We start from the raw sequence: 14,072 nt of genomic DNA, 5'->3' as shown, positions 1-14,072 counted from the left end.
TGTCGTGCATTTGTGAAGGGGAGAAGAGTATGTTTGTATAGTCACAAGTCAAAGACAGAAATTGATGTTGATGATTTCTCTGTTAAGAGGTGATACCTTCTGTCTAAGGGTTTGAGAATTCTTGCACTAATCCTAATTTCTTCATTAGGGCTGAAATGAAGTGCTAAGACTGAGGTTTCTCTTCAAATTAGTTTTGCTGGTGTTAGAAGTCTACAACGAATCTCTTCTCCTGTAACAAAAACAAATCTCAAAGTTTAAAGTAGTAAAGAAGTATAAAAATACTTCATTAGTGACAAATGTCTTAGAGCTCAGTTCCAGTCCTATGTAGGATATTGATTCAGGAGACAGCTCAGGAAAACCTTTATTCAGTCTCATAAACACTGGTACTGCTCTGCTAACCATTTAAATACACTGCATCTGGAAGATCGTGGCATAGCTGGAAATATATTTAATTGTCCAGCTGGCCATCATCTGGTTTTGTCTGTTTTTCAGGCCATGGAATGATTACACCCATCAATGACCTACCTGGGGTAGACACCTCCTCATTTGTTAAGGGAGAAAAACTCACTCGTTGCAAGTTAGCCAGTTTGTACAGATTGGCTGACTTGTTTGGGTGGGCACATTTGCCAAATACCTATATCACAGTAAGTATTTCAGAGAAAAAAAACTTACTTAGAGTCTCACCTATTCATTCAAATTATTTTTCCCTCTGAATAATGTAAATTAGATCAGTAATCCATTTCCTGTCTCTCCTTTGCAGGTAAGAGTAAGCAAAGAACATGACCACATTCTAATTATTCCAAGAGGGCTGTCTTTTTCTGAAGCTTCAGCTTCTAATTTGGTATGTGATTCACCTGCTGTAATAACCAACAAGGCTCATCCTGTTTTTTAAAATACTTTTGTGGCTGCTTAAATGGACTTCTGTAATTATGCTGTTGTTTGGGGTTTTTTAATATTTACCCACCAGATGAAAAGCTGATTAACTGCCTAGATAGTAGCAGCCTTTGTTGCCAGTATTTCTTTTTGGGTTTAGTTTTACTTTCTGTTTCTTTGTCTCCAGCTTCCATGTGGAGCAGCAGAGTTTTGTGTTCCTGTCTGATGAAACTCAGCTACACCTCAGTGTAGCCTTTTATAACCTGAGAGTGTGGCAACACATGTGAAATGACTCTGTAGGAGTAGTGTTATCAGAATCACCTCTTACCTTTGGAAGTGAGCTGATAAAGTCAAATAATCTTCCCCAGGCCCAGTAAATGAGCTGGTGAAGTTACAGGCTGGTATTTAGGCAGTGGTAGCTGCTAAATCACACATCTTTTGGTGTAGAACCTGCCATATGCTCTTCATGTCAGTGCATATCTGTAAAGAGACTGACTCAAGGTGAAAGTAGGACCAAAATGAGATTGATACTATTACACAGCTAACACAGAACCAAAGTACCATGACACATGACCCTGTCGTTTTTTGTTGATCCAGGAATTACTATTTTAATGTTCCAATGAATCTGAAAATTCCTTATGCATTGAATATTCTTACTGGACATTTCTCAGGCTCTGAGTTATCTTCATATTTAAAATGTAGGAAATGTTAATGGAATGCCTTTTTGAAAGTCAAAAACAAGGAAAGGTCAGCTTGACTGGAGTAGAATATATGTTGTATCAGGGTCTGATCCTTACTTCTTCCATGACTGAGCTTCCAGCAGCTGCCAAGGGCAAGTATAGCAGGGTGGTTTATTGACACACACATTCATGGCTGCTCTCCTACTTTTTGTGCTCTGAGCCTTGAGTGTGTGTGGGGGAAAATTTGGTGCTAAATAAGAAAGGAAGGCTATTTTCTAGATAACTAAAGTTGCCACAACCTTTCTGAGTGTCATTTGTCTGTTTGCCTTTTTCAGGTCAAGGTGAACATCCTCGGAGATGTCGTGGACCAGGGAAGCACAGCTCTCAGTATTGACAGTGTGGGCTTCAGTCCGCACGTGGCCATCTACTCCACCCGCCCCGACGTCAGATGTGTCATACACATCCACACCCCTGCCACAGCTGCTGTGAGTCTTCCTTGGGCACAGAATGAAAGAAAACACCTTTGCCTTATGAACTTAGGGCATATTTCTCCTCACAGTAGTTTCATTTTGGTTTTAATATCAACTCTGCCCAGCCCTCTCTCATAAAAGTATGAGAGAGGGCTAGGCCACCACAGTGGAATGGCATCAGAATAAATTGATGCTCAGAGATTATTATACTGAGGTTGAGGAGGTTGTAAAGCAAATAGTTTACACAGGCTTCATTTATAGCATCCTAGATAATATAATGTGCTGTATAAATCATCTTCATTTGCATTATGCAGCTCCATTTTTAAGTGGTTTGATTAGTTGTTACACTCAGTTTGGATTTACCTCAGTATTTAAATGTTATAGTTAACATAAACTTTAAATTGTCTGGATAATAATGATAAAAATGTAAGCAGGCCTGAAAGAATTGGTTTGAAATAACTAAATTCTTACTGTTTTATCTTGAAATGTATATATGTATATACATATATACACATTCCTTGGCTACAGACAAATTATAAAGGAATGAATAATTTCTTTTATACTAGCTTTTTGAAGTAATAAATGTGAGAAAGAAGGATAAAGCATTAAGTAAGATGAGAATTAAGCACGAATAAAATTCACAAAAATTTCCTCCAATAAATATGTGCCTAGACTGGGTGACAGCATCTCTGTCATCCTATTGCAAATTAGACTGGTGGAGGGGTTGTTTCTAAGCTCTCCCTATGGAGTTTGTCTCTTTTCTAACAAAGTACACCCTGCAAAGGCTTGGGTGGTTGAGATGTGAGTTTTAAGAGTTCCATTTTTCCCTAGTTACCAGCATTTTATTTTCATGAAACAGGTTTCTTCTATGAAGTGTGGCATCCTTCCCATATCCCAAGAGGCTCTGATTCTGGGTGATGTTGCTTATTACAACTACCAGGGATCTCTTGATGAACAGGAAGAGAGAATTCAGCTTCAAAAAGTTCTTGGACCCAGTTGCAAGGTATTCAACCTCATTTATGCTCTCCCTAAACAATTTTCATGTCCTGCTCCACTTTCTACCATTTAACATTAGTGTCTTCATTTACTAGGTATTAGTTTTGAGAAACCATGGTGTGGTAACACTAGGAGAGACACTGGAAGAAGCATTCCACTATATTTTCAATGTGCAACTGGCCTGTGAAACGCAGGTGAGTGAGAATTTATCTGTGTTTCATTTCAAACACTTATGCTGCAGAGTTGCAGATTGTAGCCCAGATGGGAATTCCTCTTCCATCACACAGTTTTGGACTTGTGGAATATATACAGTAATCCTGTGTACCTGGTCAAAGAGAGACTGGAGTGATCAGGGAATCACCGAGGGAATGGCACAAATGCTCACTCTAGGAACACTGACACAGTCTCAGTGGTGTTACACTCCAAAGGGTACAGAAGGTTTTGTTCCATGCTGTGCAGAGTGAGCCTCATGCAGGGAATCTGTCAGATGATAGATTTGCTGGTACTCACTGCATGGGGAAGTGTGACTTAAGATCCAGCTCCTTTACTGAGGCTGAATGTTGTGACAAGAAAAGAAGCTTCTCTCTGTGATCTCAGACTTGTGAAACCAAATTAAAAGAAGGTCTTTAGAGCAATGGTAGTGGGTGGCATATTTAAAAATAACTTGAATCACAAATTCAGTGTTTCCATTCTGTCTAACTTTAGCTACCTGGTTAGGTATCCAGATATTACCTATTACATGTGAAGAGAGACCACTGAAAGTGTTCTCACCTTTCATAAGTTTTAAGCCTGTCCCCAGAAACTTCATCACTTTGTTCTTATTCCCCAGTGATCCTGTCCTCCCTAAGAGGCATTTGGATGTGCAAATGGCAGACTCCCATTCCTCTCCTTCCTTGCCCTACCATTCATTTTGAGTTCAGACACTCTTTAATTTTGAAACAGTGACAAAAATGAAAAATTTTTAATCTTGTGATGCAGAAAGATGTTTTTAGGGTACTCTGAAAGCAGGTATTTCAGTCTGCCCCTTTTGAAAGCAATTAATAGCAGATGATATAATGCTTTCTGTAGCAGTCACTTGCTATGTATTTTAGTGCAATTTTTGGGCAGTAGAAAAATAGCCTGAGAAGTAACCACAGCATGTATTTAAGCAACCTTTTGCTGCAAATTCAGAAAAGCAAAGAATACAAAAGTTTTTTCACAAATACACTCCTTGATGTGCCCAGGTTCATGCATTGGCTGGAGCAGGTGGGATAGACAATCTCCTACTACTGGATCTGCAGAAGTTCAAGCCTTCCACACACGCCGTGGCAGCAATGGGAGGAGGTGGAGTTAATATGGCTTCACAACAAAAATGGAAAGTTGGGGAGCAAGAATTTGAAGCACTCATGAGGATGCTGGACAACCTGGTGAGAGCACGTTGCTGGTGGTATCTATGTAGTCCTGTAAGGTTTTGAGTGTAAGGATTAGCTTTTGTAAAGCAAATAGTTTTTTAGTCATACTGTTTCTGACAGCAGTATTCTGTCTTAATAAGATTTATAATGCTTTGAGCTTCAATTTTGTCCCACCATCTTACAAATATGTAGTAACTTAATAGTAAAAATCTTTAATTTTTTAAACATTCTTTTCTTATTTTTCTCCTCCACAGGGATACAGAACTGGCTATGCCTATAGGCAACCATTAGTCAGGGAAAAACCCAGACATAAGAGTGATGTTGAGATCCCAGCCACTGTGACTGCCTTTTCCTTTGAAGATGATTCAGTCCCACTTTCCCCGCTGAAATTCCTTGCACAGAGGCAACAGAGAGAGAAGACAAGGTGGCTGAACTCTCCAAACACATACTTGAAAGTGAATGTGCCTGAGGAGTCCTGGAATGGGGAAACCAGTCCCAGGACTAAGATCACGGTAGGTTGATGTGTTGGACAGTCACTTTGGTTTTTACCCTACTTGAAAGTAAGCTGTGCACGGTTTATATGATGAAATCTTGACTAGGATTAGCAAATAAGTTTATTGAGCAAATTAAAATAGACTTTTCAGAGCCTTAATGACATTGGTACTAAGGGTCTCCTTTCTTACAGGAGAGAGGGGTTGACTGTAAGAGTAACACTTCATGATAAAATTTAACAATTATTTCACAGTTCTAACCATCTCTTCTTATTCCTGAAGTAGAAAACAGTTTTTCTACCACTTCTCCTTGTGCTATTAGTTATCCACCAAATATAGTAAGGCTTTAAGTCAACCGTGGGTTGTTCTTCTTTCATATGAGGGAGACACAAGCTCTAATTCATTTCTTGCTGTCCTATTTCTATTTGTGAGCCTACTGAAAACAGCTTTTGAAAGGTCTGTTCGTGCTACAGGCTTTCAATGACGATGAAGATTTTCCCCCTCCTGCAGCTCAGCAAGATGCTTGCACTTCTTTTCCTGCCTGCAGAGAGGTGGCCCTCGTGGGACTGCAGAGCGTGTTAATGCTCCTCAGCTACTCCCAGTACAACTGTAAAAGCATCAGCTCCTCCTGCTGGCAGGCTGGCAGGTTTCTAAACTTGAGCTGGGGAAAAAAACCCTCAGAGCCCTGCCTGAGAAGGGAAAAAAACTGTAGTCAGTGTGCGGTCAGCAGATATGGAAGCTGGTTGCATGAACAAGGGCTCTGATCTACATGCCAGTTACTAGAAAGTGTGATCCTTTCTAAATACAGCATCATTAATACACAGCTAACACTACATTTTTCAGGAATGTATGTCAGTATTTACAAAAAGTAGTCATGTTCAAGGCAACTTAAATCCTCTTGGGCAAACACACAAACCTGTAAAGGAATTGGGGTTATTTTTTTAGGTGTCATGTGGAATTGAAAATAAAGTCAGAAAGTCCTTCTTTATATCTCTTCTTTAACAGGAAAGCAACATAGAGAATTGTTCCTTTCCACCATGCTGGGTATTTTAGCTTCTGTCTTTTTTTTTTTTTTTCCTTTTTAAGTGGATGAAAGCTGATGACTCCTCCAAGACTAGTGGAGGAACGCCAATCAAAATTGAAGATCCAAACCAATTTGTTCCTCTAAACACAAATCCAAGTGAAGTGTTGGAGAAGAGAAATAAGGTAAAATGAACTGAAAATTGTAACATTTCCAAATAAAATTATGTGTTCAAGTAATGATTCAGCAGAGCAGTAAAATAACATTTTCAAATGTTTTGATTTTATTAAGAAGGTTCTTACACTATATGTGATTTTTGGCACCAAAAACATGTATTTAAATGTGTGATATACATAAAATCTGTAGATACATATGCAGTATTTATATATTTAAATCTTGAGTGTAATAGTCTGATGAAAGATGAGTGTTAACTCTGCAAATGATAGATTGGGAATGGTAGTCCCTGTTATTTAGCATTTTATTTAGTAGATAATTAGGTGTCAACACCAGCAGAATTGCTGTGCATCATCTGCAGCATGATTCAATCTCAGACTCTAATCTTGTTCTGTTCTGTTTTAATTTGCCTAGTGCTTGTTAAGCTGGAATTTCTAATGGCAGTAAAAAAAAAAAAAGAAAATGAGAGATTATTGTTGGATCTCTCTGTAAACAGAAATATCTCTCTGCCTTTCCCTTCCAGCATGAAAGACGCTGATTATCAGACTGACCAAATACTCCACCCTCAGCATAACTATATTAACAGATATTCAGGACGCTTTTCATTGGATTGCATATCTTTTTCTTTCTTGGAAAGCACTGTGTCAGTGTCCTTGGGGACTGAAGTGGAGTTAGAAGGAGCAGCTCCCTTCCTCAGAACTGAAAAGGCACACTCTGATCATCCAGAGATTAATAAGACAAGTCCCAGGCAATGATTTTTAAATTCATGCATGTCACTGGCTCACAGAGAGTTTATTCCTAATTCTCTGCTGTAGGATTTTTTAAATATGATCTGTACTGGTATTTACATCTGATCTGTCAATCTCTTAAGCTCTGAAAATTAGAAGCTAGGGCTGTTAGTTTAGGGAAAACAATAAACTATTCACAGAAGGAAAAACTTTACCAACCTTTGTGGCCACAGAGTTTCCTCCAGTAGCTGAACATGCATCCTTTATGAGGGGGAGAGGACAGCTCAGGGGCTATTCCTGGGAGCTTATTTCTAAATGTTGGCTTGCATGAAGTGCAAGAACTGGGACTGGGGTAAATATTTGTGAGTACTGAAAGAGCCAAACAACATATGCTGTGTATTCAGAGGTGGAAGTAGAGTTCTTAATTTTTGGTGCAGCAGCACACAGCTTGACTCTCCAGCCTTCCAGTGCTGCCTGTTAGTGGCTTTGCAAAGCTGATGGGCATAAGGTTTGTGAAAGAGAAATGTCTGCTTCTAACCTGGTTTGTTTTCTCTCTATAGATAAGGGAGCAAAACCGGTATGACCTAAAGACAGCAGGACCTCAGTCTCAGCTGCTTGCAGGGATTGTAGTGGATAAAAAGCCAAGTTCAGTGAGTACAACATAATTAACTAATTTACAGCTGTTCAGGTTATTTGGCTGCCTGTCTTTCAAATGTCAGCTTGGACCATTTTTGTTGTGAATGTTTTGTTAGAACTGATTATTTTAATGCCAATTTTTGAGGTGTGATACATCTTATTCATGTTTCATTTTAAAGGTTTAGAAAGTTACTTTCAAATTGAGATGTGCATGTTAAGTTTGCCACCATTAATGTTAATGAAGTAGGATCCTTGTCTAAGCTCATTTAAGTGAGAGAGGAAGAACTTTGGAATGCATAGGGCCAAAAATAGCCTTCATTAGTCTGTGGAAGTGATGCTAAAGATAACAATTGAGTCCAAGAAGTAGCTGAGTTAAAAAGGTGGGATGTGACAATGTGAAAGGCAGCTTTCATTAGAAACAGGGTTTCCAGTTTCTTACCTGCCCATATTAATCTTTTCTTGAATAGAATATATTCCAAACACTATAGATATCCCTAATGAGGTTATCCAACATACTGTGGTGAATTGGAATTCTAAGAGTTTCCAGCTATCCAACAGTTAGTACATCTGTGTTTTAATTCTGTATTCCCTGCCAAAACTTTGTCATCAAACTTTGGCAAAAAAAAAAAAAAAAAGACCTGAACTTTTGCTTGTTGTTTCATATTTTTTAACTGTTAAATTCTGTGGCTTTCCCTTCCCAGCCAGTGCAGTTTGATGATGAGCACGCGCCGCCAGCACCGCCCAACCCGTTCAGCCACCTCACCGAAAAGGAACTGGAAGAGTACAAGAAAACCATTGAGCGCAAGCAGCAGGGCTTGGAAGGTCAGCAGTGTGGTTTGAGTTGCTGGGGTTTACATTTTAATAATAAGCCTGAAAATATCTACTGTAAAAAATGTGTACATGGTAATTACTAGCATATACTGCTGGCAACTAGCTTAGGACTAATCATTCCTTGAGGTGGTAGAATTCTTTTGTTAAATGTGGTTCATTCTTTTATTTTAGTTAGTGCTGAAATTAAAGCAATTAAAGGTTTGCAGAGAAATGGGGTTGACTAAAGCACAATTAACCATAATGAATTTTTGTGTCAGAATCACAGAATAACTTAAGGTGGAAGAGTCCACAAAGGTCATGTTAATCCAGCTCCTCCTCAGAGCTGATACTAAAGTTAGATCAAGTATCCAAGTCTGTGCCCAACTGAGCAAAAGTTTACTGAGATGTTTGGCCCTGGCTTCTCTAATTTTACTTCTGTTCTCTCAGTGTGCAAGTCTCATCTACTTTCACTTTTCTTATCTTCTTCCAATACTACTCTTCCATAGAGAATTACTAATTCAGGGTGATTTTAATTTTTAACAATAGCACTTACTGTGAATTCTTCTTCACTAATACTGTGTAATAAAACAACTTTGCTATATGTCACACTCAGGACATAGTTAATTGCTTACTGTACCTGCAGACTGGGACAAGATAAAACTATGGGGCTTGGAATGCAGTCCTGCCACCTTTTTTAATGCTTTCTAATAAAGAACTAATATATACCAATTTTTATCAGATAAAACAAATCCATAATTCTTTAGAGTTTCAACTGTTCATTGTAATTTTGTGTTGTTGTCAGCATGAGCAACACAAAGCTGTAGCAGACCTGTAAATCTTGTAGCATTAACACTGACACTCTTGCTTGATTTTCGCTTTTGCTTGGCTACTAACTCACATCTTGTCCTGCAGATGCTGAACAGGAATTATTCTCAGATGACGGTTCATCTGTGTCACAAATTCAGTCACAAACTCAATCCCCGCAAAATGTCCCAGAAAGATTAGAAGGTATTCCATGCAATTTCTGTTTGATGCCAAGGGCCCCAATAACCCAAGTCCTTGGCTCTTCTGCTGCACTTTTACACTTGCATGAAGTCAACTGAGTCAAAAGGAGCAAGGAGCCCTCTTTTGCAAAGTTTGGGTGGTACTCTGTCCAGAAAACTATTTTTTCCCAATTTTTTCTAATACAACATTCTCATAACACAAAACAACTCAGGGTGTGCTGAAACTTAGATATTAACCAGGTGGATCAAAGAGATATTATATTTGATTTTACTAAAGATGGTTTTTTTTAGTAAAAAAAACTTTGCCTAAGACTTTTCTAGAAGTCTGAGTAGGCATTTTAAAAGGCACGTTCTCCAATGCCTTCTGTATGGATTGGCTGTGTTTTCATAAATCAGTCTCTTGCAGTAACATGTAATTCTCACTGTGCTCGAGGCTGTGTATGCTGTGTAGTTTATTTGTAGATACTCTATACAGCTTGAGCTGTGTATGCACCTGGCAGAGATAAGGTTAAATTTGTCAGCCCATTTTCCCTTAGTGACATTTTGACTGTGTTGTCTGCTTACAGCAACTAAGGTTGTGGATAAAGGGGAAAAAAACACATCTAAGCACTTCGGGTTTCATTCTTTGGATCACAGTCCAGACTCTCAGGCTTTGTTTCAACACTGGGTTTTTTTGCATGAAATTGTACATAAATAATTGCAAAATCATTTGCTCTTTCAGAAGATCATGAGGATTTCTACACCCAGAATGCCAACCTAATATCTGTGGAGATGCCAGTTGTGGTGGTGAACGGGAAGGAAGATGCACACGACGTGGAAGAGGATCTCACCAGGAGGGTCAGTCAGTTGAGTACTGTGGAGAGTGTGGAGATTACCATTAAAGGCTCTGAAAAGATAGAAGAGGCTCTGTCCCCTGAAGGGTCACCTTCCAAATCCCCTTCAAAGAAAAAGAAGAAATTCCGCACCCCATCCTTCCTGAAAAAGAGTAAAAAGAAGGAGAAGGTGGAAGCATAAGTGCAGTTCTGTGGTGAGGAGACATTGCACATTTTAAACCTTTAAGTTGACCATTAACAGCGTAGTGTTAGGGGTGTGCAGTAAACTGGACTTTTAACCTAAACAAGTAGAAACTGGAAGAGGTTTTGCTTTAAAGAAACCAAACAAAGAGACAAACAAGAAAACCTTTCATGTTAATTGCAAATTAATTCATCTCTCACTTAGCTGTGTCCAAAATTGCTATGAGGGTTGGAAACATTGATTAGTTTCATGTAGAACTACACTGGCAGGTGCTCAATTACCATCATAGCAAGGTCAAATACCATCACAGTATGCAGCAGCCAGTTCTGCTCAGAGTATTTTGCAGACCTGAAAATTTTCAGTACAGTTAAAGTCTTTATTAAAGTTGCTGTTGAGTGATCATATGACTTTTAAAAACTGCTGTCTCATTTGGAAACCAGATCATACATTTTTGTATTGTGGTTTTTGACCATATATTTTATGTTTCTGTACCCCTATTTGAGTGGGTACATATTAACAGCACACCTTTACATCTTTTTTAAGATTAGCTCATATAGAAATAATATACACTGGCACATAATACTAGGGGAAAAACTGTGTAAGAGAAAGTTTATTTGGAATTATACAAAATGTCTAAAGAATTCCATTATTCAATAACTTTTTTGCCAAATATTTCATTTTAGTGAAATATAATTTTTGAAGACTTCTTTTTTATTCTATCAGTTGGGGCGGGGGAAACCCTTATTTTTCAAGAAGGGGGATTTTATACACTTAACATTGATAATTTAGTTTAACTGACAAAACAAAAAGAAGATTTTATATGTTCAAATGTTTGTATACCATTCAGTATAAAGGTATTATAAGCATGTGAACCAAGCATTTAATAGTTAGAGTGTATTTAAGAATGCTTGGTTTAGAGTATACTTAAATATAATTCAGGAATCCAGGGACTTCAAAATCAAAGGATAAAAGCATATAAAATTGAACTGGATTCATGTTTAAAAATTATTTGTGGGTTGTTCTTTTTCTCTCTCATGGTATTGCTAATGAATGAAGAAAAATAATCTCTTAACATAACCAAATGAAGGAAACAAAAATGTTAAAAGGGAAAGTGAAATAGTAGGGAAATAGGAGGAGACAAAGAAAGTAAAAGTTCGGTGATTATTTTTTTTAAATATATGATATGGATTGCAGGATATTTTTATTAAATCAGCAGAGTGACATTTCCATATTAGATGTTTTAAATAATTTGTATGGATTCATGCAGAGTGCAACACTTTTGGTTTTTTTCCTCAGTTTCATTCAAGTTGTAAAAGGGTCTCGTGAATCTGTGTTGTCCTTTGGATGAACCCAGAGCAAATCAGAGCCTAGTGCCATGGGTAAGGGTGGTACTGCCACTTACTCATTTTTACTTGTGTTGTCATTTTAGTACTTTTACTGTATTGTAAATACAAACTAAACATAGAGATTAACATAGGGGTTTCTTCGCTGTGTCAAATGTCTGTAAATCAGTCATCCAATAGGAAGTACATCTTTTAAGATCCATGTGATTCCCAAATTACCGGTTGAAATATTATACAATATATAATTGTTAAATATGGCTGGAGAGTGGTTTGGCATGCAAAAATGTTGATTATAGCATGTTTGGGGGCTGGTTAGCTTTGACCGTGTAAGTGTGATAATGCAATGTTGGAATGGATCCTGGAAACAATTTTCTAGCTGTCACTAAATACTGGAATCAGTGTTTTTAATCATAGTGGAAACTTTCAGTTGCTTACTTTGTTTTTTTATGTTCTACATTATTTGTGTTGTATTACAACATATGTAGAAACAGTAACCTGTGAACTACGCTTTTCATAACTTTTTTAAAAATATATCTAAATGAATGCAATGTGCATAAATATTTTTTAAAATGCAACCGTGAACTATTTGCACCTTTTGCTAATGCCTCTATTTACTTGCTTTGGCATAAAGAATGAGCCAGCCAACTCTTGTGTCCTGTGGAAAATATATAAATGTTATCTGAAATTGCTCATAGATGTAATGCTAATTAATGTTAAATCACAAATAAACAGTATTTTAAATAGATGGATTTCATATAGCAGCCTTTTTTTTATGCCTGTAGAGAAGATGCTTTGATTTTGCACATTGCTTCTCAAGAATTTATTCTGGAGAGGACTTCTTGCTTGTGCTTATCTTGAGAACTGTGCAAGGAAATGACCTGATCTTGTGTTGAACAGCTTTTGTCTCTGTCACAGGTGCTGGAAAGAGGACAGGCCCTTGGTAAAATTTAGTAAATTATTACTAAAACAAAGGTTTTCTTATAGAAAAAGCTTAATGCAAAGTTATTTGAAGGTATCTGTGTCATGCCCTGCCAACATATGGTGTATGTCGGAGCCTGTGAAGCTGCAGGAGTTGCAGTGTTTTGTTTTTGTAGCTGTATCTACTCTGTGAAATGTCTTTAAGGACTGCACAATGTTTATTTTCCTTGTCCTTCCACAAATCAGCCTTTTGTTTCTGTTTACAAGAAAGTCAAAATTCAGTCCTCTGAGTCTGGTGACAGTTTGATGAACTCAGTCCCCATGTCGTAGAATAATTTTGGTTTAGCGTTTTAAATAAATCTTGACCAAGATTTTAGTATTTTTCTGACTATAATTTGTCTCCAGAAGCATCTACAATCTTTTTAGTGCTGCACTAATGTGTAAGTAAACACTGTATCCACCCAGAGGAGTGTCCACTGTAAGGCCGAGGGCATACATAATTTACTCCTTCAGGTTCTTTTTATTCCCATGAGTCTACAAACCACATCAGACCCTTCATTTTCACTTAAATCTTACTCCTTCACAGTGTTACTTGAAGGATCTGAGATTCTGCAAGCCACAGCATGGAAATAAAGTAAAAATAAAGGATGCCTGTTTGTAACAGGCATAATAAACATCAAAACTTAAGTTTTGGGAAGTAGGAGCCCTTGGACAGATAAGCTTCAAAATGGATCATTAATATGATAGGAAATAATTATTGTCATTAGGCTGCTTAGCCCAAGAGCGAGCAATAGAGAGAAGCAGAGTTTACTGTGAGGAATTGCATGCAAGCTACCAAGCAAGAACATTAGAAAGGACTTATAAAGCTGTACATCCAGGTGATGGCCTGTTGTCTTTTACAGACTTCCAGCTGTTCTGGAGATAAGTGTTACATAGCAAAGCAGATTTTGCAGAATCTGCAGAATGAGCTGTGTCAGGCTTTAGATGGCACAAGGAGACAGAATAATGTCATGGTTAGGGCTGTAATAGGCCATTTTGACTCATATTTTCCTGCCTTGCCAGTTGAGACTATTACACACTGTTGAGCACATGGCATAAATTGCTGTAGTCTCTGGGGCAGGTAGTTGAGGATTTTCTATTTTCTGCATATCTAGTTTGCAAAACTGTTGAGTTTTCACTATTTGAGCCCATGGAAACTTCTCAAACAGGATGTGCTGTGGTGTATCCAAGGACAGTGAGAAAGGGCCCAGCGTCCCATGCTGTGTACGTGGGTCTGATGGAAACTTCTGACGTGAGCACCGATGTTCTCTCCCTTCCTTTCTGCACACTGGCAGGGAAACACATCCCTCACCCATGGGGCTGCTGTGTGGGTTGGTGTTTGTCCTTTCCAAGACCCAGGGTGTTCCCAGAGGAGCAGGGCTCTGGAGGGCAGTGGCCAGGAGCTGCCTGGCCGTGTGTGTGTGTGTGGGGGCAGCTGGAGCGGGGCCAGCCTGGCCGTGGGCATTGCCACGGGCACAGCAGCA

At 38.4% G+C, this 14,072-nt stretch overlaps 1 protein-coding gene across 8 annotated transcripts in view; it reads left to right on the top strand.

The window, feature by feature from the left end:
* ADD3 (adducin 3) overlaps nucleotides 1-12,376 on the top strand; it is a 92,108-nt gene extending 79,732 nt beyond the window's left edge. For 6 of the 8 annotated variants that reach the window (XM_064716431.1, XM_064716429.1, XM_064716434.1 and 3 more), the window contains 12 exons: nucleotides 493-644; nucleotides 761-841; nucleotides 1,889-2,038; nucleotides 2,883-3,026; nucleotides 3,115-3,213; nucleotides 4,243-4,425; nucleotides 4,665-4,922; nucleotides 5,988-6,107; nucleotides 7,385-7,474; nucleotides 8,162-8,282; nucleotides 9,183-9,278; nucleotides 9,996-12,376. In XM_064716431.1, the coding sequence (XP_064572501.1) occupies nucleotides 493-644; nucleotides 761-841; nucleotides 1,889-2,038; nucleotides 2,883-3,026; nucleotides 3,115-3,213; nucleotides 4,243-4,425; nucleotides 4,665-4,922; nucleotides 5,988-6,107; nucleotides 7,385-7,474; nucleotides 8,162-8,282; nucleotides 9,183-9,278; nucleotides 9,996-10,288 (1,787 nt within the window). In that variant the 3' untranslated portion in view covers nucleotides 10,289-12,376. The remainder of the gene's footprint in view (nucleotides 1-492; nucleotides 645-760; nucleotides 842-1,888; nucleotides 2,039-2,882; nucleotides 3,027-3,114; nucleotides 3,214-4,242; nucleotides 4,426-4,664; nucleotides 4,923-5,987; nucleotides 6,108-7,384; nucleotides 7,475-8,161; nucleotides 8,283-9,182; nucleotides 9,279-9,995) is intronic. The other 2 variants (XM_064716435.1, XM_064716436.1) reach the window with 1 other exon arrangement.
* Nucleotides 12,377-14,072: the final 1,696 nt, after the last annotated feature.

The sequence above is a fragment of the Zonotrichia leucophrys genome, chromosome 6 (assembly GCF_028769735.1).
Source record: "Zonotrichia leucophrys gambelii isolate GWCS_2022_RI chromosome 6, RI_Zleu_2.0, whole genome shotgun sequence".
In the NCBI taxonomy this organism is placed as follows: domain Eukaryota; kingdom Metazoa; phylum Chordata; class Aves; order Passeriformes; family Passerellidae; genus Zonotrichia; species Zonotrichia leucophrys.
This window is presented reverse-complemented; position numbering and strand designations above follow the sequence as displayed.